The sequence below is a fragment of the Anser brachyrhynchus genome, assembly GCF_964034855.1.
Source record: "Anser brachyrhynchus genome assembly, chromosome: 1".
Lineage (NCBI taxonomy): Eukaryota > Metazoa > Chordata > Aves > Anseriformes > Anatidae > Anser > Anser brachyrhynchus.
This window is the reverse complement of record NC_137694.1, coordinates 179526922-179554578: the sequence shown is the minus strand read 5'-3', so window position 1 is coordinate 179554578 and position 27657 is coordinate 179526922. Positions and strand designations below refer to the sequence as shown.

At 41.0% G+C, this 27657-nt stretch overlaps 2 protein-coding genes across 2 annotated transcripts in view; one reads left to right on the top strand and one right to left on the bottom strand.

The window, feature by feature from the left end:
- Nucleotides 1-488: 488 nt before the first annotated feature.
- Nucleotides 489-24012, bottom strand: WBP4 (WW domain binding protein 4). The gene is made up of 10 exons (XM_080587891.1): nt 23811-24012; nt 18150-18222; nt 16600-16662; nt 16379-16502; nt 15246-15467; nt 14281-14336; nt 10997-11063; nt 8885-9039; nt 7835-8040; nt 489-5491 (listed from the first exon to the last, which is right to left on the bottom strand). Coding segments are annotated over exons 1-10 (1176 nt in total). The 5' UTR covers nt 23813-24012; the 3' UTR covers nt 489-5283.
- ELF1 (E74 like ETS transcription factor 1) overlaps nt 23881-27657 on the top strand; it is an 88168-nt gene continuing 84391 nt past the window's right edge. Inside the window, exon 1 of the mRNA XM_080587734.1 lies at nt 23881-24019. The gene's annotated coding sequence lies outside the window, so the exon portion shown is untranslated. The remainder of the gene's footprint in view (nt 24020-27657) is intronic.

Sequence of the window (27657 nt, the reverse complement as noted above, 5' to 3'; positions counted from 1 at the left end):
CAGTAAAAGAAGTGTTACCGAATAATTTACACTCATTTCCCACCTTTTGAAAGTGTGTGTCTTTAATTTTTTCTTGTTCTTAAGACCAACAAATAGGAAGGCTACTGAGTAACAATCTGTAACCACCAGAAGTTTACCTATTCAGATATAGTCCGAACGTTGCTAAACAGTAACCACAGCAAACCTGGGCTGTATTCTGTTAGGAATTTAAAAATTAACAATTTTAACCCAGGTCATTTGTTACTTATAATTGATGCACTGAAAAAAGCAATTTCCAGAAACAATTTAACACACTACTGGGAAAGCACCCAGGCACTACATGGGTGACCACAAACTAAAGAAATACTTCTTCTTTAACAAGCACTTCCACATTAACATACCTTTTTGGGTTTATATTTACCCCAGGCCCCATTTTTAACACAATCTGCACCCGTAATTCTCTCAGGTTGCCCGAAACCCCTTGAAAACATGAACAGCAGCAACGGAGATCATTCAAATGAAAGCTTTATTTGGTATTTTCATATAAACTCCACTTCAAGAGCTTGCCATATTCTGTCTTTGCGACTGAGAAGTTGTTTGAGAAAACAGCTGTTTGATTTTGCAGACAACACTTACAAAGTAAAACAAATGCTTTCGAACAACTCCACGGTTCCTTCCACTCTGCACCTTCGGTAAAGCAAGGGACCAAAATCCAGTCTTTAGCACGGGCTCTGCATAACACTGCCTGCTGGTTTTTAACGCAGTCTGTTTCTACCTGCGTATGTAAAATCGAACCTGTGTTTGTTGACGTTCTCCAGGAATCCTCTTGGGCAAATTTAGCCTCTTTCAGATTATTTGCAACATTTTTTTTAATTTTTTTTTTTTTTTTGTACAGAAACTTTTATTCGAGCTATATCCCAAAACATTTCACAAAGCTAGACTCATTAATCACACAAATGGCTAACACCATCCCTACGTTAAGGAGCAGGCAGAAGGTAAGAGGACCCGAGAGGTAGGTACAAGAGACCGAAAAGATGGGGCTGACGCAACAACCGAAGGACTGCAGCAGCAGACGGCCGAAGGGACACGGACAGCTTTTGAAGCAGCAAGTGCAAGGAGTTAAGGGCCGCGAGCCCCCTGTGAGGAACGGAATGAAATCTGTTTCCGGAAAATAAACTCTCCAGAAAACCAAAAGAGCACAAACAGTCAAAATAGCTGCGGCTGTGCTTCTCCAGGGCATGAGGCGAGCAGGCGGAGGCAGCACCCTGCTGAAGCTGGGCGGTGGAGACACGGCGGCCTACACAGGAGAACACCAAACCTTCTGGAGAGCTCAGCAGGGACGAGGGGAAGGTGTGTGCTAACAGCACGGCACAGCGGTGAGACGGAGATTTGCATATATAGGGATACTGGAGGAAGACGGCTTGCGGAAGACACCCGTAATGATAAAAAAAAAAAAAAGTATGATGAGGGGAAGGCGCAACTCAAAAAAGCAAATTAAGGAAGCCAGGCAGCATTAAATGGTTTTTTACTGCCCTTCTGAGGTGCCAAAATATGCACTGGAATTACATTATTTTCAGAGAGGGGAAGGAGAAACACTTTTATAGATGCACAGGTAGTGAATTTAACTCAGAGCCCTGCCAGGACTAGTCCTCCCATCCTCTCAATCTGAGTATTTGTTGTTTGAATGGTGCTGCAGCACAGACTCAGTCTACGCGGGTCAAACAACAGCAAACATTTACTCTACTGGGAAAGTCTGCATTTCATTCTACATATTCCCAGGTGCAGGGTTAAAATTTGGCTTGGCCTAAATTGGAACAAAGATTACTCTATAACCTGGGCTGAACTGAGCAGGTGCTCCCTGCACAGCTTCTGTCACACTGAATTACACGCCGATTACACTCCCTGTTAATCTATGCAACATACCTGCTTCCAAAAGCATCGTCAGCTTCAGGCAGGCCCTACTGTCAAAATGCACACACTGAAGAGAGGCTGCGAAGCTCTCCTTCCAAACAGACAAGACAGGTGAAAGGTGATGCAAGAAAAAGACAGTGCAGCGAAGTGACTTGCTCAAATTGACACAGACAAAAATCACCATCAGAATTTGCAGTGTCGCTTTGTCTCTGACTACCTTTCTCCTACTGCTAATAATGCCTACGACAGCGGTAAAGCCAAGCATGTAGTCCTAACTCAAGGTGCTTCCAAAAAAAACATGCAAGCAGATAAAAACAAGCTGCATGATAGAAAATGGATTAGTGAGAAAACAAAACACCGCTTTTCTGAAACAGTGAGAGGAACATTCCTTGGTAAAGAGTCAGTGCAGCCCAAGGAAGGATTAGCAGATCAGGAGCATAACTATGATAATACCTAGAGGATTCCTATGGCAAATTCCAAAGCAGAAGATTTTGCATGGAGATAGGGCAGAAGGGAGAGCTCTCTCTGCAGAACAGATGTCCTGGAACACCAGGGTCTGCCTTAATTCTCAGACTGCATTTTTGTACACAAGAGAAAACATTTGGTTTAGACACGCAATAACGATATCAAATGACAGCACAGTGCAAAATTAAACAGCGACTCTCTAAGTATCACGGTTGTTTCAACTGGCTCTTATTACACTTGAGGGCCAGCAACAAACTGGTCTCTTCAAACTGATCCGCAGAGGCAGTGGGGAGAGAAGAGCTGCACTTCTGGTGAAATCTGGGCTTGAAAAGTCACATCAGCAAAAGCAAGAGTATGTTATTTAACCCAACTTGACTCGTGGCGAACAAAGAAAATGTTTAATTCTGTCCCCTAAGGTAAACACTTGCTTTGGTTTGTCTATGAAACTCAGTACTTTGCAAAGACCTTTGGTTCACATTACTACCAACAGCAGCTCCTCAAGGAAACAAGCCTGGAACACTTCTGTTTTCAGATGTTTTTGAACATCTCCTTAAGCAATTGAGTTACAGGTATCTTGAATCACTGCCTATGAGGATTTCAATACGACAAAACATTTTAAAGAGAAAACTACAATGTTTTGGGAACTTCACTAAGCAGGGGAAGACATTCTCTTCAGAGGATATTAAAAGTGAAGCCCACAGAAAAAGAGCACTAGTAAGTAACAAAGTTATTTCACAGATACATCAGAAAGAAATAAATATACCTCAGGAGTAACAGAAGGAGGCTGAGGAAAGCAGGGCAAAACGAAATCATAAGAAAACACTTTCTTGAAAGAAAAGAATGATCAGCTGCTAACTCAGCAGTTGGCAATGGCCGAGGAGCAGAAAGAGCTAGTTGTACTGGCAAGGCACAGGGCACCTGCAGCAGACAGCACGATGCAGTCATGTGAAAGGCAAATGTGGCTTAGGGATGTATCAAGGATTATTTACAATATGGTAAGGAAATATTAGTAGCATCACACGTGGTATTAATCTGCCTTAACATACAGTTTAGGCAACCTCAGACTGGAATGGACGAAGGGAATTGCTGGTAGAGCACGGTTTTTAACAAAGTGCTTCATGTGATTATGAAGAGGAAACCTGTCAACCTCTCCATGGTAGAAGGGGAACTTCTGTTCTGGCTTTGCATATGAGGTCTTTCATGTGGAGCAAACGTACATATTCCTGCATCTCCTGGACTCTGAGAGCATCCAGAAGTCACCTGTATCTTTCAATGAATATGCAGAGCTGGGTATGACAGAAAATGTTCAAACGTCTCAAAACAAACATCAGAAGAAACACAACCCTGACAAACAAGCACATACAATTAAAATTGATACTCCAGAACTCTTCTACACACACAAAAAATGTCACACAATAGAGAGAGAGAAAAAAAAGGACCTCAGCTTCCCTTGTAATACATGATAGACCAGATTCCCACTCCTTTGCCAGCTGGTCTGACAGATTAGGTCTTTCCTCACAGAAGTTCAAGCTTAGCAGTTACCAGCTGTATTTTGCTGTAGCTGGACTCCGACAACTGCCTTAACTCCACTCTCTGTTTCTGACTGAGACTCTCCTGAGCAAAACACTGTGGGCTTTAGAAATGGAGACGTGTTTTTCAATGGTTTCATGACTTCAGGCTTTATGGCTCTCTTTTTGACACCTAGAGAAGCAGGAAGTAAAGCTGCCTTCTAATGCAGCCACTGAATCTTGATGATGCTAAATGGAGACAAAACCCATCAGACTGAGAAGTCAGACTTAAAATCCTTAAAAAAAAAAAATGCCTAAGCATTTATGTTGCCAACTTCTAACAGCCCGAGCAGCCAGCTTGGAAAGTTCAGCCATCAGCTCCACTTACTCATCTTTTACTTTCCTCTCCTGTAGCACCGGGAACGATGAAGCTTCGATACGCTTAGCCCCTCCCAGCCTAGGTAACACTGTCTGCAACTGCTCAACGCGTTCCTCTCACCAACAGAGGAAAACCACCAGCCTCAAAAAGGATGCTGTATGCTGTAGCAGGGCTAGGTCTTTGGAATATTTTTTCATGACAATATCATGTAATTGCCTTTTATGAGGAAAGAGACAAAAAGGAAATAAGACCAAAAAAAAGAAAACCTGATGTGTAAGAAGAAAAAATTCTAGAAGAAACAACAATAAAGCAAAATACATCGCGAAGAAAGCACAGAAAAATCTACTCTGACAGAGGTGGCTCCAGAGCTGTTTTTAAAAATCAGATTCATCAGGTTTAAATCTTCTGCAGAGCTCTAACAAATTTATCATGCATGTACACAATTAATTTATTTTAGAATACCATTAGAAATGAGCAGCACCGGTGTGACTAACTCCCCTAAAAACAGCTTTCAGTTTATCTACTTGAAATGTTGGAACTGTCATCACCTAGTATTTTGCAAGCAATTAATTAAAGGTTAGTAAGCACAGTACTTTTACTCATTAGTTAGGAAACTACTCCATAGATTATCTTGGTGGATGATTTTACTCTCTAGTACATGCCACTGATCCAGTTCGTGTGTAAAAATAAAAGGTCTGTATCATTTTTTTTAGATTAAGCATTAGCACATTGTCCCATACTTAGAAAAGGGGTAAAAAACCTGACAAAATGTATTTAAAACAGCGTACACTGAGCAAATTGAACTTAGATGGCATGGTTAAAACAAAAGTTAAAACTATTTACAATATTGCATAAGTAATATAACACAAACTTCCATTCCAAATGCACTCACATCAAAATAAAATAAAAAAATAGTACAACTCACATATGTTTTAATACCTATAAATCCTTATTTTCTATCCAACATTTTCTTTATAAAAGCCTGTTTAGAATATTAAACTTATGATTCTCTCCAGCCTAAATGGATTCTAAAATGGTTTGTTACTGATCACTTAGTCTTTGTCTTAAGTTTCTGGATTTTCCATTTTCAAATTTCCTCTTTTTAAATGTTGGCACCCCTTCTGTCAGGTCTCCGAGGGAGGTAACTGTCTTCTCTGTAAATATCACCTGGGCATCTTCCGGAACCTCTAGCACTGGAGCTGGTATATTGTCACTCTCTGTACTAGGAAGCTCCAGGTCCACTTTTTCACTGGGGGAAGAGAGGGAAACATAAGAGAGTTAACCTGCATGGGGAAAAGAACATTGCGTAGTACAGGCAGCAATATCCATATTTAATCAAAGCGGCTTTGAGGTAGATGTGAAGCCTTTTAGCCAAGATCATCATCGTGACAGGGATCAAGAAAAACGTTCTTTGTTTCTTCTGTGTGAGGTGGCATAAAAAAAAATAAAAATAGAAAGAAATATAAAAATAAAGAATGTTGAAAGACGGCGGACAGTGGGTAATTAGCAATGGTTCGCTGATAAAATGCTACTGAGTAGTTCTCCTCAGGTGTCCATCCTCAAGGCTCTGCATGAGGGAACATAAGACAGGCCTACCAAATGAGCCAACGACCCAAAGCTGGGAGAAGCAGCTTCATAGCACAGGATGACAGCTAATAATCAAGGACATTGTCTAAAAACTACCAGTTTTAGGGGGTCGGTGGCAAACACTGTGTTCTAGAAGAATAACCAGAGGCATGAACATAAAATGGAGAGCGGCTGAACAGTTGGCAGATAATGATCCAGATCACAAGGCAATCAGAATCACAGCAGCATAACACTACTGTGAAGAGACACACTTAGGGGGCACTTTTGTATGAACCGGCCAGGAATACGGGCATCTTTCAGCACTGCCGAGTGTTAGTTTACTGTCAGCTCGTGTACTACACCCAGTGTGGGCTCCTGTGCTTCACGGATCAGCTCGAGCACCTGAGCAAGAGCCATGGGCATGACCGCAAGTGCAGAAAATGTGACTGCTGCAGTAAACCTAAAATGCAAATTTCCTGAAAGTGGCTAGCACTGTGTCTAGTCTCAACTGCAAGCAACTAATGAACAGCTGCATTTGTCTTGGTTACATGTGTGTTAAAGTACAGACTGATATATATAAGGCTCAGTAGCTGAAGGCACTTTTTATTGGGCAGTGCTTTCTAAAAACACTGAAAAAAACTTACCAGCTCTGGAGTCAAGGAGTGTGAGCTGACCCAATACAGGAGGTGTTATGGGAACTTATCAAGCAACATTATTATCTCCAAGGAAATGTATCTGTGCTTAATTTAATCAAACAGTAACAGAACTGTACTTGCTGAATAATTTAAAACTAAAATGCTGTGCAATGGGGCAAGAATGAAAGGAAAGATTCATTTCCTTCTCCCAAAACTATTTTTCCAGACTCCTAGAGGGCACTGTAACAGCAAACTCATCATAAAAGACAGTAGGCTTCAGAAGAAAATGAGCAACCTCAGGCATCGTGCAGTAAAATAAACCAAACCAGCCAACCAAAAAAAAAAAAAATACACACAAATCCTGATCAGATGCAAGTCATGAAAACATCTGCAGTGCATCAGCAGGACATGTGAGAGAGAGAGAGAGCTTCCAATTTAATATTGGTATAACCAGATTACATGTTTTGTCTTTCAACTCCTTACTTAAATCATTACAGAAAGTGTCTATCAACACATTATGACAGCATCCAGTACTTATCCGTAGTGACAGCAGAAAAAGTTTTAGTGCATTTTGTTTTGGCTTAACTTATTTTGAAGTTAGGGAGCAAGAAAAAATGAGAGCTCAAACAGAACTCTTTTACTACAACGCTGGGTTAAAGTAAGACAAAAAATTTCTGTTACAAAGGGCTGTGTCCTTCAAGTGAACAGTCAGAATCAGTAGAGCATCATGAATTGAGGAATAATTCACTGCTTGAGGAAGCAACTCAGCCCACATTAGGTAGAATTCACTTGGAGTCTTCAAAAAAGCTTACTCATATCAGCAACTACTGATCCGACAGAAGAGGTTCAAAGCCGTATGATCAAGATCAGGCTGCCAAGGGCCCTAGAAGATCTTGAACTCCAGGCAGAGTTAGCCCAACTAATCATTCATCAGAAAAACAGAATTTAGCCTGGAAGCTAGAGGCATTGAGCAAGCTGCCTATATGCTGCTCCAAGGCTGGAAGAAGTTGAAAAAACAGTTTACAAGAGCTGGAGTCTGCTGAACCACATTTTTGAAGGAGACAATGTATAAGGAACGTAACCTTAGAGTAACTAAGTTTAAACAGTTGATACTCAGCCTCTGAAGAAAAGGATGGATGACAACTATCCTTAAAATCTCTTCGGTTTACTTTGTACTTTGGGTGAAATTCTAAACTAAAACAAAATGCCACTGCTATCCTCAATGGAGAGGTATTACTTTAAATAATCTCCAAGATAAGAGTTGTACTTGAGGCTACATTCCCAATAAAAGCTGTGGTAACTGCCAGAAGTCAAGAAGAAAAGATTCAGCTCTTGAAAACAGATTCCAGAAACAAACATTAGGCAAATTGCTGTGGTAAAAAGATACTCACACTGATTCTTCTTCTTCTTCTTCTTCATTTTTAATTGCTTCCCATTTTCCATAAGGGGTGGTCTTAGATGTGTCACTGGAATTATCTTTGGAAGCTGATGCACTCTCTTCTTCCAGATTAACTTCCCGCCATTTCCCATAAGGGCTTAACTTTTTAGCCTTGGGAGACTTCTCTTCGTCTGATTCTTCATCATGACCTCCTTTCCTCTAAAGAGGAAAAAACCCACCTTAAGCAAAAATGCCTAAATAAAAACATAACGTAGCTTTATTTTACATCTTTTATTTATCATCTACTATTCGTAATTTTCAACCAAGAGTAATTTGAAACAATAAAATCTTATTGTAATAAAAATCTTCACATTTTTCTCCTTGAGCTTTCATCTCACACAGCTGAAAAAAACTAAAGCTATCATGGCTGAAGTTAACAAGGATTAGCCAATAATAGCTTACCTAAAAACAAGAGGCCAAAAAATCACACGCAACTTTCAGTGCACGCACATACACAGTTTGTACCTAACACATGGTAGTTTATAATGATGCACAGTGATACATAAATATGTATTTTAGAATTAAAGCCTGTTTAATTAATGTAATTTATATCTAAGCCATCTCTGCTGGTTCTGAACTACCAGTTTCAGAAATCCACCTGACCCAGCCAGTGCCATAATCACACCCTTTATGTGAAGTTTCAAAACTGAAGACAAATATACATAATTGATTTTTTACTGTGGGCTGCCAATGCCAATTAACTTTTTGGATTATTTCAGGGATAAGACAGTCTACTTTCTCAGAGTACATCACACTTGTTGCAGAATTCTTCTTCAGGTTGGCTGAAAGAAAGTTCATGCTCTGTATTCTGGAACAGTGCCACTAATGTGCCAAATAACTTCAAATAAAGATTCATTTCACTATTCGAAACAGTGCAAACTCCTACTTTCAGTTATAAGGCCTCATCACAATGTGTATAGCCTATCACAAGAGATGAAAGATATGTCATTTTATGCTAGAAAATGAACACTACATGTAAAATAAATCTAAAGAGAGAATTTACCTTGGAATTTTTTCCTGGACTTTGTGCTTCACTTTCACTGTCTTCCTGATCGGAGTCTGATTCAGATGCTTCTGCACGCTCTTGAGAATGCTTGCCGCGTTGACTGTTCTCATTTGAAGATGAAACAAAACCATCAGGTTTTTCCCACGTGGATACTGTCCAAGATATTTGAATAATAGCGTTATTTATGCATCTAACTCTAATCTGTTATTGCTTTGACAGCATCACCTTTCAGAAGCAGTACTGCCTTACACAGATATACAGCAAATAATTTAGCACAAGGCCTCTGCCTTTGTTCAGTATATTTTTCTCAGCAAAGATACCGTCATGACAACTGAGTTCACTGTTGATAAAACTTGTTTTAATTAGTGCTTAAGAAAAACATCATGCATAGCAAACCGTGGTCCAAAAGACTCTGGTCCCTCTCACCCTAAAACAGAACACCTTTGGAGGTACCTATTTGATTTGAGTTATCCATTGATAGCAAGGAAAGGAACGCTAATTGTGAGCCTCTTAGCTTTCAGGGCAGATAAAACGTTCCCCTCTGCTACTCATCTCAGTAAGGTTAGGTCTCTAATTAAATAGCTATCAAGTAAACAAGGGAATACAAACATTAATTTGAAAAGGCAAAAGCATCTGTAGGAAATGACCTGATTTTAATTAGAAGGTAGTATTCCAGCAAACTTATTGAGAAAAGGTATTTAAATAAAAATTGACTCAGTGGTCTTGACGCTGGTTTTAGTAGCAATAATGTAAAAGTTTTAGTAGCAATAAGGTAAAAGTATACCAACTTTTTATATATAATGTTCTATACGCTTTCAAATGTAACAGAAATACTATTTTCCCAGTTACTTTATTTCCAAAGTAACCCCTAGCTGAAAACAACACTTAAGAAGTATGCTTCTAAATGTATCTTGAGGAAGTAAAGGTGTAGAAAACTGGCAGTGGGTGGCTTACAACTAACAAAACAGTCTCTTAAGGGTATTACTGTCATCTAGCTTTAGACCAGTAACTGAGAAAGTTCACTTTTTTTAGGTATCACATATTGTCAGTGGATTAAGGTGCAGCCTTCTGAAGCACGATTCATAGCAGGAGCTAAGCCGAGAGATACTGGCCTCCTAAATTACATGCCTGAGATGAGACACTACGAACATTCCCCTTGGCTAACAATTTGTCTTTTCTTCAGAAAACAGGATTAGCATTAGCAGAGCTGACAAGTATTTCAAGCATTTGCAAGATACCTACAACTAGATAAAAATAAAGGATCACTTTGAAATCTCACAATCTGAAGTTTTACCGAATATACTGATTATAAAGACATTCTTCTTAAGTGCAACGTGTCTGTGAAGAACTTAAAAACTGTTACAACCGAAGGCATAAAATATATCTGAACTTAGAAGGCAATGTTTAAAAATAACCAGCAACTCACTTCCCTTTCAGAAGAGAAACCACAAATCATTTGAGAAGGGAGGTGGCATACTGAAAAACTAAAAGTGTTTTGTTTTTTCTTTCCTATTCTTGGCATCATTAGGAATTCCACTTCATACCCAACAGCAGAAGGAAAACTCATAGTTGGCATAAAATCACTTGCTCTCCGGAGAGGCACTGTTGACCATACATGATTTGGACAGATTTAGAAAACAAATGCCTGTTCTGGGGGAGGTACCACAAAGTTCCCCACGCAGGGAAAAAAAAAGAAACGGGGAAAAGAACTAGGGGCTCTGATTTTGGACTCTCATGTCAGTCTTATGTCAACAAGAGGAAAAGTTTAGGAGATCCTAAACTTCAGCTCCATACACCTGGTAAAACAAAATCCTATCCCTTTGGGTTTCCAAACTAAAACTTTAATACATATGTAGAAATGAAGAACACATATCTTAGAGTTGTAAGTTAAAGATCTAAAAAAAAAAAAAAAAAACTTTACAAAGCACAAATGTATACGATCTCATAATGCATTTATAAATTCAGCACTGAGCTAAGCAACAAGTCTATTTCAACTAAGGCAACAGCTTAAAAAATATAAAACTTGACAATGGCCTTAAAACACAGCTATTTGCAAAATAAAATGCTGCTCTGAAAACCCTCTGTCTGAAACAGAGCTTAACTCCTTACCTCCTGTTTGTGTGTTATAGTAATAGGTATGACCATCTTCGGTGACACCTTCTACCCACACTGCTCCCTGAGAAAAAGATACAGAAGCGAATTAAAAAAAAAAAAAAAGAGACTTTTAAGGATCAGCCAAAGAATCACTTACAAAACTTAAGACTTCATCCCTTGAATATTTTTGCTCATGATAATTTTACTGCTTCAAAACTTGTCTGAAACTTGAACCCCTGAAACTGTTAGAAATTATTCCCTTTGACTCAAATGAGATTGAATTGCTTATCTTAAAGAACCACAAATCCATATAATATTTTTTTTTCAAATAGTGGATAATTAGTATGCCATACAGTTCAAATTATGATATAGTCCATTATTTTACATATTTTTGATTTTCCAAAGCCTTCACATCTTAACTTGTCATTTCCCATTTTGTTCATCGTCTTAAGTAGAGACTGTGAAAAATCTCTCTGGAAGACTTGCAAGTTTTGTCAGGGCTACAGAAAACCAGTATCAAGAAATACTATCACTGAATAAACAAAAGCAAACAAAATAGCCTTCTAAAATTTATTCCAAAGTACACATTCACCAAAAATAATTGAAGAATTAACCTCTGCAGGAACGCATGCCAATGAATTTACTTGGAAACGCACCAATTTCAACAAAACATTGATTTTCCATACTGATTAACAAACTCAGGAGAAATGTGGCTGAATTCGCTGCTGGTATGTCTTTGTGGATGTGTAATTAAAAGAAAAATTACTTGCAGAATGAATAATCATACATTACACGAGTTAAGATCTTCCTTAAGAACCTGACTTCAGCAACACTTACACACAGAACTTTTTCACTGCTCCTTAAGTACTAATATTACTTACTCCCCTGTACTGGGCAGGACTTCTATGTAGCTTCATCATACATTACTTTTGCATTAATAAAAGTATGTGTATATATACACACACAGATATATAGATTTTTGCACACACATTCCTATCCATTTGCTTGATACTCCATTAAAACCTTGTTTTTCTTTTTAAAAAAACAAAATCAGAGGCTCTCATCTGCTCTGTAGAAAACAAAAAATTATGCCAGTATGTTCAGAGCAGGCAAAAGCAAGAAAGCCTTCAGTGATCAAGTTTCCACAAGTTTTTGCTCTCAAAAGTTTCAATGTGATAGTTTCAGGAAGAGAAAAAAAAAGGAAAATGTATCTTATGAAAGTAGAAAGAGGACAAAAGACTGTTCTTATGTGCAACCTATCCTTTTTGTTACAGTTAGATCCTGAGAAGGTTTAGGTTTTCAGCAGATATTTGATCTTTGGCACTCTGAGCATCCTGCTACATGAATGCAAACTAGCACGACACCAATCTAAGTGAAGCTGTAGGTAGCCTTCACCATGTCTTTCATTGCTCTGTTCTCTGCACCTCTTGTAAAGCCTGGGCAGCAAGCTAACCTGCTATAAAACAAAGAGGGACCGTGAATTTCACTTGCACGACAAATTGCAAACATGCCCTTTAATTTGTGGGAAACGTGAGTCCTTGGCTAGAGATCTGGAACATTCCCAGTATCTTTAGCTCAGACTAAATAAGGGAGCAATTAAGCACTCGTTTTTAGCAGGAGCTAAGTAACTAAAGACACCACAAAGTCACAGATCAGGGTGAGGGAGGAATGGCAAAATACAGCCATGTGGCACAAGAGATAGCTGAGGCTGAAGGTGTGTGTTTTATGATACAGCTGAGACGAGCTAACTTCAGACTGTTGCCAAGAAGGCAGCTCCTTCCCTCCTGCATCTGGTCTTCCTGAACTGGCAATTCTGACTACCCAGAAGGCTGATTCAAAGAAACAAGCAGTAACCTAAACTCCGAGGTTTCCACTCCCTGGATGAGTTCACTGTCAGGACAAACACACATCAAGGACCATACACGATCAGTCACTGGACCACCTCTTTCAGTGGAAGGCAAGAGTAAGACTGGCTTAAAAATACTGCAAAGCTATGCCTTGACAGAAATGATAAAGTTGAACACCTGGTTAACAAGTTGGGCAAAACTGCAGGGGAAAGGAATCAGAAAGCCAGAGTGCCACGTGTTGGGCAGCTCTGACATGAATAAACACTTATGGATGAAAAAAAAATTCTGCGTTTCTGAAATAAAACCCCCTCTTAACAGAGAGAGAATAAAGACAAAGCATGTGACATTTTGTTAATTGATTCAATTGCCTAAAAATATACACCATTATAACCAGTTTCTCCTCTGTCTGTAAGTACCCAGTACCAAACAAAGGCTACCTTCCAAGATACAACAATATAGAGTGAAAGAATGTCAAGCATTCTGAAAAAGACAGGATTTTTTTGCTCTCCAATAGAAAATCCAATATTAGCAGACACCAACGACTTTAAATCGTACCGTACTATTACACTTATCTTGAAAATGGGAAACAGTTAACATCACTTCACGGGAATGTTGTACAAATAGTGCTTTTAATGTTATGAAGCACTAAATTCCTGGAGTGAAAAATATCAGGGGAAAGTCCACTAATGATGATAATAAATGTTTCCATCTCTGGACTATTCAGTAGGTGTGCCTGTCTCTTAAATCAGGAAAATACAGTAAAAGGCTAAAAGGTTGCTTGCAGATGGCAACCGTGACTCTAAAACCTACAAAAAAAAATATCAAATAAATGTATCCTAAAGAAAACACAAAAAGATTTTTTTTCTTTACTACTGGACAATGCAGTCTCTGTGTTTTCCACGCAGAGCTTGGTGGTCATTATAAAACAGAACACACATGCGTTTCTTCATGCACATAACAAACAACTATTTCTCACTGAGCAGTCGTCAAAAAGGAAGAATTCATTTTTTCTTTTAAGTGTTAAAAATTTCTGCATCACTGTGGTAGAAGAAACTCACACGCTATTGTTTAGATGTGATGTCTCTTCAATGCTTATATTCCATCTTACTGTAAAAAGAGAGGAGAGCTACAAAAAGCTGAACAGAATTTATTCAGTTTTCTAAAAGCTTTCAATTCCATGGGCTAATGCATTAAAAAAAGCATATTCTATTATTGTTATCTCTTATCTTCCCTTGATACTAATTATCCAAAAATACATGTACAGTAGAATTTCAACTTTCATCATGTATGTCATAAATGATCCTATATATTTACATTATGTTATGTTTCCTAAGTTTACTAAGAGCAAACAATTTATCGTCTGCTATCAGAAGAGACTTGCAAATTGCTCAGCTCATTTCTGGTAAGTGTTTACAAGGGCAAAGAAAAGTACAAATAACAGCGTGTGATTACCGTTTGCGAATTTTTAGAGTTGCCTTGGAATCCTTTAGGTTTTTCCCACTGTGATTCTTAAAAAAAAACAAAAACAAAAAAGAATTCACCCATTACTCAGTCCTGTTCATGTTTAATAATGTTTAGGAAAAAAAGATCTAACTGGCATGATACCGATATGTGCACCCATCCAAAGTGTAGCATAGGTACATCCATCAGAATATAAATTATCCTTGGTCAAACTATAGTATGAATAATAAACCAAAGTGTCATAATTACAGTTGGCTTTATCAGGACTAATCTGCCAGACTATTAAATTCTGGCTGACACACAGATACTGGAAGGTACAAGAAGGGCATTTTTTTAATGGTAGTGTAGGTCAGAAGAAACTGCATACACAAGATTTTTACCTTTTGCAAGTTACCTTGTAGAAGGAAAGACTAAAGTAAATATTAAAGTCATTTCTACATTTACAAGAAACAGTTTGCTATGTTCTCATTAATCATAAAAGAGGGTTGCTTTTATGCTCTAAAGCACATCATAACACATAGCTCCTCAACAGAAGTCAGTCAGTTAGATAAATCCTGTAAACGTGGAAAGAAACAATCAGACAAGAATTCGTAACTGCCCTCGTTTATTTGGGTGTGAACAATGCCCAAATAATTGTTCAGTTCACTTCTCATTCCTGATAAAGCATTTTTAGAAAAAGCACAGCTATCTTTTGTATATTTAACCTCTGAGAGGCTAACATTTTCCAGAAACAGTAGAATTACTCTGTTATCCCATTATTATTAAGAAAAAGCAAATACAGTCTCAAGTTCCGGACGCCTAAGTCTTGATTATTAAGTATCAAAAACTCCATCTAATTGTTCCAATTTTAATAATCAGCTTCCTACTGAGATAACGGAAGGGTAAAGAAATGCAGGTTGTCTTCAGTCATTTGTATGCTATAAGTCTATCTGCATTTGCTCCTCACTAATTTTTACCTCCTGTTTTTGTATTGTAGTAATAAGTGTAGCCTTCAGGAGAAAGTCCTTGCACCCACTCCTTCGTTTCAACTTTCGGTGGCTCTGAGGTGCCCGGAGATGTCTTTTTTTTCTTTTCCTTCTTTTCCTTCTTTTCTTTCTTTTCCTTCTTTTCCTTCTTTCCTTTATCTTCTGTTGTGCTACTCTGTGTTTTACTCAGCGTTGAACTGGGACCTACCTCATCTTAAAGAAAAATAATACTCAGTTAAAAAAAAAGTTTTAATCTCATCTTAAATATCAGTCACTCATGTAACAGCAAATAGGAAACTTCATTATTAGGAGTATTTTTAGTCATCAGTATTACACTTCTGGTAGCCAAACTGAAAAGATTACATTCAAATATTCTTTCATTTTAGCAATATGATAGTGTTATAAGATAATATCTTTCTTATAACAACTCTTGATATTTGATATCCAAATATCAAAAGATGAATAATAACACAAAAACTATAAGGACTGATGAGCTCTGACCAAACCCAAAGAAACTAAAAGAGTTCTGAAAAAGAACTACTACAGGAGCTTTAAACCACAACTTTTTAGAAAGGATAATATGTCTTTGCATTGACTGAACAAAGGTACTTGCTGAACTGCAAGCTGAGTAGGAGATTTTAATCTCTACTACTTGATACCAGTGGGAGTCCAAGCTCTCCTACTTGATAGGAACTTTTGTCTCCAAGTGGTAAAAGTGAAACATAAAATTAACTAAGGGAAGCTGCACTGCTGATTCAAAGTACTAACTACTGTGTTTTTTTTTTTTTCTTTCACATTGTTTAAATGTTCTGTTCCAAACTGGATTGTTCCATGCACCTGAGAACAACATAGCTAAAAACAATCTGTACTGCAACTTCTACTACTGGCAATTTCCAGGCTCACGTTTCTTTCTTTTTCCTTTATTTAAAAAAATAAAGAATAAAAATAAATAAAAACAAAAGAAAACAAACAAACAAGCAAACAAAACAAAACAAAAAAAACCCACAAGCAAACAGTCCTGGAGGCCTAGTCTCATATTCCTAAAACCCAATTTAAGAAAAAAAAATTCCTATTCAATATTCTTTCAATTTTGTCTTTAATCCTTTGGCAACTATATGAACTACCTGGCTTGATTCCAAGCCTTTTCAAATCCTCTTGATATGCTTTCATTGCAGCCTCCTCCATTGCTGCAAATTCTTTTGACATGTTTTCTTCTTCTTTTGCTTTTTCCAAGCTTTTCTTTTTAATCTAAAACAAAAGAAAAGCCCACGAGAATAAATTAAATAAGTCTGATAATAAAAGTGATTAAATATATGTATTTGTGAAAGTAAGATAACTGAGTTACCTCACTAATTCTTTTTGCCACATTTTCTTTATGATTCTTTCCTCTTTCATGAAACTCTATGCTCTAAAAAACAAGAAAAAACAGGAAAAATAATGTATACAATTGTAATTTATTGCAGCTAGTTAAAATTAGACTAAACTTAGTCCAATGAGCTTAAATGTAACCTGCTTTGAAAATATTTACAGCTAACTCTATAGCTATAAAATATTTCCTCATAATAAATTCAGAAATGCTGCAAAACACAACATAAAACTTATGAAAAAACAGTAACGCTCAAAAATGTTAGTATAAGTGTTCTTCTGTATTTAAGAGATTTAAAACTTCAGAAATAATAATATTCAGCACATATATTAGAGATGAGTAACAAGGAATTTGGGTTCCCTCTCTATGCTATCCTTCTAAGTAGAATACCTTTTTTTTTTAACCCGCTTTGCTAGTTTTCCTGCAAACTTTTAAAAACGTTGTGGTCTATTTAGCATTCCAAACATTAGCTATAGTCCTTAATTAGGTAATTCCCAACTGTACAAAAATCCTATGAACTTAAACCAGTCTCCAGGCCCACAAATCCGAGAGAGAGAAAAGGCAAGATGGGCGAGTTGGGTAAGTGAGAACAACACAACAGTCTGCAAGCCAAAAAGGTGCCAGAAAAAAAAACAAAGCCAGTAGGAACTGAAAGGAATTCAGAAGCTGTACAGGTGTGACAGCAGAAACCCTCATGTGGCCCACAGAAAACACATCTGATCTCACTTAGGTGTTCAAAAGTTAGGTGCCTGAAGCTGACCTAGTAACCCCAAATTTCTTTGCACAAACAGATGTGCAGAGGATGCACATCCACATGATGATTCACGTCTGCCGAAGGTAGGCTTATAGGTCACCTAAATACCCTCCTTAATGCATATTTCTCTTTGCTGACTATATAAAAGAAACCTAAACCAATCAGCTCACGTTTGTGCTTCTGAATTACAGGTATCTAATTGTAAACCAGATGAAGCTCAGCTCCAGGAGTACCTTTGGCATTGAGTCAGGAGGGCAGAACTTATTTTTAAAGTGAGAAACCAAATGGGTCTAAAAAAGGAGTCTTGCAAAAGGTGTCTACAAGTCAGAAACACCTTTCTTTAACCCAGTAACATTTCTGTGGGCTGTGTAAAATGAAAGAAGCTTCCTTTAAGTGCTTAGAGCACTGGCTGTACCAGGCCTGCCATATACAAACGGCATGTATACCAGGTTTTGCTTTCCATTTGCATACTAAGGCTAGGAACAGGCGTGGACAAAGTTTCAAGACAGATCAAATGTTCAGTTACAGATCCTGAAGAAAAAGCAGGATCTAATATTTCACGTCTTATCTTGTACTGCCAAGTAAAAACAGCACACACCATCTTGGATGCAGGTACGTGGCTCTCACGGAACATGTTTTAAATATCACAATTATTACAAAAGCATTTTTAAACAATGCATTTCATGTATTAATAAATATTAAAGTGATTTTATAGGCCATAAATCAAATTCCTAGTATTTCAGAATCATTGACTTAGCAAAGATGATGATCGTACAGGTCTGTTGTCTGCAATCCAGCACTTGCAGTAATCGCAGAACTTTTTTGGCTGAGATTTCCAGTAATCGGCCCTGGGGAGAAGGAAAAAGAAAAGATGTGCAATCTGAAACAATAATCAAAGCCACAGGTTGTAAAATATGTAGCCTCAGAAACTAAACCGAGTCGCTGTCTTTGGATGATTGAGTGCTACGAGGATTTTTTTTTGGTGTTGTTGTTTTTGAGCTTTTTTTTTTTAAGCTATGGCAAGCAAGCAAGAATAGCTGTATTGACTACAGTGGTTCATAAAGCACTGCTCAGTAGCGAGATTTACCCAACCGATCCTTGAAGACCGCAATATTTTTTTTCCAACAGAGATAATGCTGTAAGAACCAGAAATATAAGACAACACAAGCCAAAGCTAAACAAGCAGCACCAGATACCCTTATTCATCACAGAACTGTCAGAAACGTGCAACTCGTGCTATTTTTCATTAAAAAACGCATACAAAAATGCTTCTAGGGGCAAAACTTTGATTTAACGTCAAAGCCCACTTTGGGTACTGTCCGCAGGGAGCTTAGCAACACGGCGGTGTGGTTCTGGAGGAGGTGAGCTAATGCGAGGAATCCCGGGGCAGACTGGGACCTGTGGGGTCACAGACAAAACAGCAAGTGGTTTGGGTGTTCCTGTGCAGCAACGCAAGCATTTCTGAACCAGGCCATTTAGATAAGAAGTTGCCTGTGTGTGAGAACACAGGGGGAAAACTCTACAGAGCTCAAACGTTGGTACGTAAAAGTATTTACCAGTAAAACAAACAAGCCCTCCTACGATTAGATAAAGGCTGTTTCTTCATCAACAACTGCTTTCTAATGCCAGATGAGGGTTTTGCAGAAATAATTCCATTTCTTGTTGGCTTGCAGAAACAGATGCAATGCCTCGGTTCAAAAGAAAACATTCCAGCACCAGACTTTTATGCTTTTCAATTAAAATAAAAGGAATGAGGAGAAAAAATAATAAAAAAAAATCAAGATGACACCGAGAATATTCAAGGAGATTAGTCCAAAAAAAATGGATCTCTGCCTTCCACCTTAAGATCAACACACACAATTCAAGGAAGGTACTTCCTGACATTTTTATTCAATAAAAACAAAACTTCTTCCACACATAAAAATAGTACCCCCGAACCTTTTATGTGCAGGCATATCTTTCGTAACAGAAATAGACCTGACTTCACTCTTAAATTGAAGCAGAGATCAAAATATGCCTCCCCATCAGTGCTTAGTGTAAAAACACGATTTCTAAGAGGCTGTGGTTATTTAAAGTCGTAAGTATGATGAATACACTCCACAAAAATATTTCAACCTGTAAGCAAGTGTGTTAGCAGCACGCAGCTTTTCAAGCAATTTTCTGGGAAGCCAGAAAGCAGCTGGGCTTCCCCTGATTTACACAGAAATCCTCTCATCCCTACACGGTGTACTTTAAACCTGGGCGATTACTTAGTCACACATTTAATTAGAAGGCTTTCGAGATCCATATTCCAAAACGCACTAGGGCCAAAGCCTGGGAAATCTAAAAGTGGCTTGAAAACCAGCTGAGCGGGAGGGAGATGTTCGGAGCTCAGAAATACCTCTAGGCCCTTTTTCCTCTTTGAGCTACGGCTCCTGAGCTGTCCCTAAGCCCTTTAACATCACCCGAGGTGAATTTCCTGCTAAAAGCTGCGTTAACTTCCCTAAGGCAATGATCCAGTTCTGACAGAGAGCACACAAACGGTGGAACAGCCTCACTACATGCTTCGGAGGTGCAAGAACATCTGTGGGTTTCCAAGTTTAATCTAATGGGATCCGCGTTTTGACTTCGAAAGCATCAGTGTGAGTGCTAATAAAGGCTGGGCAGCTGCCCTCACCAAAAGTCAAGGCATGAGAGGCATTTTCACGGCTATGTTTTCCAACATCTTCTTTCCTGAAGACTACTGGTCATCACATCTGTCACAAGCCCCTGTAGCTACACAGAGTGATCGCGCTGGAGAATCTGAGGGCACACCTGGGACCTAAATACAAAACTCGAGGCCTTGTCAAGGAAAGCTTTTTCTTTGTCTTCATCTCCTGTTGACGTTGCTAAAGATCGGAGCTGGCTCTGGTAAATACAATGCCCTACAGAAGACCTGATATCATGGGAACCTTAAGCCCTGCTATTTTATGCTTAACAGAGTTAATTGTGTAAATTACAGTCCTGGTTCTGCAACTTCGGAGTCTCCTGAGTATTATACGCTGAGATTTTCCACTCGAGTTCATACCACTCAAAAAAAAAAAAAGAAAAAAAAAAAAGAGCAAGCTCATCTGAACTATCCCCCGAATCCCATCTGCCGCTGTAACGGGGAGGGAGCCTGCGAAGCACCAGCAGGGCTGCAGCGAGACCCCCCCCCCAGCGGGGCTCTGCCAGTGCTTCGCAGGCTCTGCTCACCAGCCTGAAAGCCAATCCTGCTTGACGACGATGGTCAAATAGGTGACTTTTTTTTCCCAGTAATCTACCAAATACAGCCTTGAGAGTAGATGCAGTTAAAATACAAAGGTCCTTTGTACTTGAATAATTGTGCAAAAATCAAGGAAACAGTTCTATTTTAGAAAGTCCCTGCAGAAAAGGCAGAAAGAGGGGAGCGAACGTAAAACTGTTTTCTAGGAACTTGAACGAAGTGACTCTTTGCCCCAAACAGCTGCAGAGTGCAAATTGTGTCAATGTTAAAAACATTTTCAGATTGTTTAAGTTCATTTAGGATTTCAGGGTGAGTAAGAATACAGAGAAGAAGGTTTCAACTCTGCATTAACAGCACCCGCTGCATTCACCATCCGTAGCTCTGCAACTCAGGTATTTCTCCTTCGCGTAATTAATTCCGTGAGACGTTAGAATCACACAGCCTGTGCTAAAATAATTGGCTTGTGCACTCCTCCTGCACATGAACCGAGTGTTTGGGAGACCACAAAAGGACCAGGTTCTGTTGACAACATGCAGAAAGCAACCTGAGGAGTGACTCCAGCAGTGCCGGAGTCCAAGGCCCTGAGTTCTCAAGTCAGAGCCCCCCGTCAATACACGACCATCTTCTCCTAACAGTTTAGGCAAACTATTAGTGCTTTAACAGACAGTGCAAGCAGCACTTACATTGGGAAGCATTAAGAAACCCTAACAGAGACACTATCTTCAGTCAAGAAAGTTTTGACAAACTTTATTGTGAGACTGGGATGGAGGTTTTGGTTCCTACCACATGCTGGCTGGAAGAAGAAAAATAAAAAAGGGAGGGCAGGGAATAAGAACTAACTATGTCAGAAAAAAAGTATCTGAAAACAATAAAAAAAGTAATTTGGCCATGCAAACAAAATCTGGAAGTATTTGCTTTGAATAGCTTTGCTCTAAAACACCAGACTTGAAATCTGGCAGGGATGCAGGGGGATGTGTATTAGGGATATATCTGTCCAAATTATAAGCCTTTAGGGGGAAAAACATCATACGCATGCTCAGCAGTCTTCTTTGGTTTTAATATCTGCAAACTCCAAAGATTTCACACACGGTTAATACCTTCCAGCTTTCTACAGGTTTGAGCACTGAGCAGGCTGGGAATGCATCATCTTTTTGAACAGATCTTCACGTGTGAAGTGAGAAATACTTCAATACTAGGAATCCTAGCTCCTAGCTACACAAAGATATGAGAATTCAGACTACCTATCATTGATGGTCTGTAACAGCCACTCAACAGGGCACAGTTTTCAGAAATACTAATAAATGCTCGTGAGGAATATTGTGCGCTCCTAAAGCAAAATAATACTTCTATAATGCAACAAAGTAGAAAAAAATGAAAAAATCCACAAATCTCACAGCAGAGCTTCTGCAAGGGAAGCCACTCCAGAAGAGCTAATTCTAATGAAAATATCTCATTTTATTCATATATATCAGTGTGGGAGCGTGGCCATGTGGGTCGACAAGCCCCATGGTTGGTGATAACATCAGACTCTTAACGCAACATATCAGCATATATACCTCAGCTCTCAGAACGTAAAGCTAAAATCATTAGGGATTGAGGCTAAAAAGGAAAGAGTCTTCTTCTTGTACTGTGAGCTAGGTCCCAGGGTAATAGCCTTAACGACCTGCATTCCTAAAGAATTCAGAGCAATTTATAGCGCACTGATACTACCTAAAACTCTTCTTTGACACATATCTTTAATTTTTATTAAAAAAGAAAAAGATATGTAAAAATAAGGATTTAAGAAAATGGCATGTCTGGTGCAACTACTTGCTGGCTTTCTGCTCTGCCCCAGAATACACTTGTATACGTGAGCTCCTACAGAGCAGTCACAGGTGGGAATTTCACCTGCATCAAACAGGGTGCACACCTCTGGCCTTCAAGTCTATTTCATTTTTGGCAATCCTTCAGTAAATTCCAATTTATAACTCAAGGGGCTGCTTCTTTTTACTACTGTAATAGCCCCCAATAGAAAACACACATAAATCATAATCCCGCACGACAATCTGCGCAGACAGCAGAACCTGCCCAAGCTGCTTGACCTGACTTTGTGTTGGTGCTGAGGAACATTTGCGTCTATCTGCTTAGCCAGGTCATTTATCTGTGCTTACCTGAAAGGTAACACCACGAACATTTGTAACAATATACAAGAATACACAAGAATATCGGAGCAGGCAGGCTTTTGCATGCACGGAGCTCCCATGGAAATCACCTCAGCTAACGGCAGTGGTCTAAAAAGTGAGTTATCCAGGTGTTTAAGTTCTTTCATGCCAATAAATGGGGATGGCCACCTCCAAAGGGGCACTCTTCCCACCCTAAAATTGGCATCTGGGAGGCAAACTGAACCGCACAGGTGTGTGCTCCTGCCTTATACGGGGAGCCTAAAGCAAACAGCCCGAGCCAACCTTCGGCGTTAAATATCCGAAGCCAGGAATATCTACCGAGAGCAGAGGTCTGCTGCTGTAGATGAAGAAGGATATGGGCCACGTCAGGGAGAATATGATAAGAATTAGAAGAGAGAGAGTAGGAAAAAAAAAAAATGACAAATTGGGTCAAGAAGCTGTTCGGGTATAAATTTAGCAGGAACTAAAATTACGAACACTGCTGCACCTACTGTGAGTCTGCAAGGCAGGCTCAAACAGCTGAACTACCAAATACTTCCCTACAAGATCTCAAATTTTTGATCCATTTCGTATGATTTTAAGGGGAAAAAATGATATTTTGAAAAGTAAAAGAAGCGAGCAGATGTCATCTGACTTTCTCAGTTCATACAGAGCAACCCCTGCGTTTTGCACCCCCTCCCAGACACGCTCAAGCATCAGTAGATGTTTTCTAAATATTTTAAGTGGTTAAAAGAGACAACAAAAATGAAGAAAGGGGGGGGGGGGGGGGGGGGGGGGTTCCTTTCACAAACTGCACCCCGAGCTGGAGGTAGCGAGGAGTCCCGGCGGGGGGAGAGCTCCCCGCGGAGCTGCCCGGCCGAGATAAGGGGGGAAAAGGCAGCGCAAACAAACAACCGGGGGGCCGGGGGGCCAATAACGGGACGGTAAGGCTGCAGCCCGAGGTCTCCCCGGGCTGTGTGGGCACCCCCAGCCCCCGAGGGCCAGCCCCAGCCCTGCCCACCCGCCCCCATCCCCGTCCCCGTCCCCCCAGGTCCGGGCCACCAGCACTCACATGGCCGCCGCCGCCTCCTCCGCCGCTGCCCTCCGCCGGTGCCGCTGGGGCGGAGCGGGGCGGAGCGCAGCGATGGGAGCCGGGAGGGCTCAAGCCGAGCTCTGCTCCACCCGCCCTTCATCACCTCCTCCTCCTGCTCCTCCTCCTCCTCGCCCCCCGGCCGAAGGCAGCGCTCCGCGGGGAGCCGCACGCCCAGGGAGCCGCCGCCGGTGAGTGGGGGGCACGGAGCGGGGGGTCGGCACCCGGGGGCCGCGGGTTCGAGCCCCGCCGCGGCTGTGAGGGGAGGGGGTCGCGGGGAAGGGGCCGGCGACCCCCTGGCAACTTTTGGCGGAGTTGGGGGTGCGGGAGAGGGCGGGTGCTGGCTTCTCCTCCCTTCTCTTCCTCCTCCTCTTCGTCGTCGTCCTCCTCGCCCCGCCGCCGCCCTTCCCTCCCCGCTGGCAGCCTCGCCCCGCCGCCCTGGGGCTCGCCTGTTGGGTGCCCCCCTCGGCCGCTGCTTTCTTTCCCCCCGAGAAAAGTCGTCCCGCTTTTGCCTCCTGCCCCCTCGGTACTCTGTGAAGCGTTGCCCAACTGTAACTGCTGCAAGACCCCCCAAAAAAATAAATAAATAAAAAATAATAATAATCTTAATTCATCGACTGCAGCTGGCAATCTGTTTGCTGCTGAGGGTGGAGGGGAAGCCTGGGCAGTGAGTCATGAATTTAAAAGGCCCTCTGCTTGTTTATTGCAAAAAACGGGGGTGGCGAATTCAACATGTGGATAATAAACGGGGGGGGAAAAAAAAAGTGACTAAATTCCTAATAAAAATGATTAAACGGGGGTACCAGCGCGTTCCTCCCTGCCCCCAGCTTGCCGTCGTAAGAGGAGGGGGGAAGTAATTTTGCTTTTTTTCCTGAAGGGGAGGGCTTGCGGTCAGGCTGTCATAGCTAACTGCAGGAGTTATGCGTTTGTCAGCATTTCCATTATAAGTGTACTTTTTATGTAGTTTACAACTTGGTTATAAAAATATGCGCTGGGTTGAAACTTGGTCAACGGCCTCTTCTCCAGAAACATCTTTTAAGCAAACTTTGAGACGATTCTGCTTAGATGTGAAGTGGAAATCCGTGGAAAATACTGGATTTTGTGTTTCGCTGAACTCTAAAACTTCGCTGCTCACGCACGTAGATGCGTTTACAGCTGTTAGCCCGGACTTGGTTTGTGTTTTATTTTTTATTTTTTTCCTGCCAAGTATGCTAAGTGAGGGAAGGGTTTAAAAGCTCGGCCTCTGCACGCTTTGGGGTCGCTGTTAGTGCCTTAATTATTTCAAGAGAGGCTTGGTGAAGCCTCTTAACGGAGGCCATGGGGGCATCGTGAGGTGCCCACCTTCAGAGGAGTCGCGGGGCACCACGTACCCGCAGAGCTTGGGCAGCCTGCTGAGTTGTACCAGCGCTTTGAAAGCCCCAACGCTGTGGACAAGGCGCCAGTGTTAAAATAAAAGCAGAATATGGTAACTTTGCTACCAAAGCTCTGTGGGATTTTTTTTAATATTTTTTAATTTTTACTGTCTGTTCAGTTGCTGCTTCCGAAACAGAGAATGAGCGCGGTATTTAAGAGGCTTCGTTTGTATACCTCTGTACCTATGTATCCTGATCCTGCGAAACGTGCCTGCCACCCAGTGGATGTAGCTGATCTGCGTACGCTCTATATTCTATACATTTACTTCCTCTCCTCTGCAAGTTTGCAAAGTGAGGTGCTCAGAAGCTATCAGGCGCCATGCTCGTCTGGCTGCACCGGGCCTGCACACCAGGATGCCATTTGACGTGAGGTGACCCACCACTGCGCTTCCCACCCAGCTCTGGTGCTGAGCCAGGGGTTATAGGCTGATGGCAGCGGCACGCAGGGACGCCCCAGCGGGGCAGAAGGCAGGAGACGTGGCGTGGTGGATGAGGCAGGTGATTACATGAAGAGGGAGAGGCATTGTCGTGCTCGAGATAGCTGGAGGACAGGATTCTGCGGCCCCTGCTGTTCCCGTAGGATTTCCACCTAAACTTCCCGTTTTCTCACGCGGGCCATTTGTTTTTCTGGGTGCCTGACCTGAGTCTTGAGTCTGATTTGCTGTCGTGCTGAACTCACTGGTCTGGAACAAAAGTCAATGACTGTTTGTTCTCAACGTGCAGAAAATGTTTAATAGGGCTAAGCATGGTAGAAATACAAGTCTTGATCGTCCGAATTGCTCGCTCAGTGTCTGCAGCTTTTTACTTGATTTTTTTCATATCTTAGTTTCCTGTCTTCAGAAAATTGTGGATCAGTGTCCTTTATTTTATGGATTACTGCAGTGATAAGAACCACCGAAGAACCTGGGAGAAAAGAATTCATTCGTTCTCTGGTTCGATGGTGCAGATATGCTCTAAAGGACAAGGGCAAAAAGAGAATTTGCGCTTTAATTATAACAAAGCTTCTGTCAGGAAGAAAATGTGACCAGGTCAGTCACAATTACAGGCTGACCTCCATGCATATGAGCACTGGGAGACAGTTTTAATTACCATTACTCAGTTCTAATAAGTCCTCAATTCTACAGTGCTAATCACATTTTTTTTTAAACCGCTTTTACTGTGTCATTTCCTAACTTTTCTTCCCCTTAGGAAAAGATAAGATAAGCAGCTAGGCAGCCTGGAGCAATGCATGTGTGTTCCCGACCTTCCTCAGCTGGGTTACTGATGTAACACGTGAGACTCGTCCGAGCTCCATTGAGAACGACCGACAGTGGTTGGTCCTGGCTGCGTGTAGGCCAGCAGGAGAGGATCTGTTATGCTCTGCCAGTTTGTTTCGCAGCTGTCTTTAGGCAGGGAGGGAATGGCCAGGCTCAGAAATCCTGGGCTGTGTCCCAGACTCTGGAGGAGAGCGTGCCGTTGGGATCTTGCATTTTCCTGCTCTGTCTGCGCCCCTCATGTGCCATTGCTTGTCTCAATCCTTTGACTCGTTCTCACGCTGTCTCCTTGTATCTGCCTTCCTTTTCTCCTCCTCCTTTGCTTCTGTACTTCCCATCTCCCTGTTCCCAGTCTCCTTGCACAGAGTTGCATTCCTTTTCCAGCCCCTTGTGTTTTTTTTTTTCTTTCTTCCTAGTCTCAAGTCATTCTTGTGCCCGTTTTTTCTCCCTCACCTTCTTGTTGGTTTTGCTGTGGAGGGAGCCTTACTCCTCAGCTTTTCTGCCACCCTCTCGTGTCGTTCCTTGCTCTCTGTGGTTCTTGTATGAAGCACCTTCCTTGGTCCTTCTCTGTGGTGCTCTACGGCCTCGTGTTGCTGTGAAGACCCACGGGACAGGGCAGTGAAAGGGCAGGAGAAGCAGGGCTCCAGCTCTCATCCCAAGTGCCTGGCACCTTCTTGGCCTCAACTGGCCGCTACGTGGGCAGTCTGGAGCCTGCTCCCATTATTACATGCAATTGAAGATGGTTATCTGAGCTGCAGTCCTTTCCTGGGTAGGAGCTGGGGGAAAAGTTGCTGAGTGCTTGAGGGGATGGCCTATGTAGTCTGATGGGCATGAGGAGTTGTGAAGAACGTGGATGTGGCCTAGTGAGCATCTACTGAAAACGCATAATGTATAATTTGTCTTCAGCAGTTTGACCAAATGTGTGCGGATTTTTCATGGAGGCAGCAAAAGGCATAACTTCAGTATAGCAGCTCCAGCCCTCAAGTCAAATTTCAAATCTGTTACCCGAAGCTGAAAGGGCACTACAACCTTCTAACAAGTTTGCCAGCATTTTTGTTAATACTGAAAGACAGTGTTTTCCCCAGTCTTGTTCTGAAAAACAGCTGAAGTATTTTGGCTGAGGTTTTTTAATCTCTGTCTACTCAGTTCTTTTTACACCCCTCC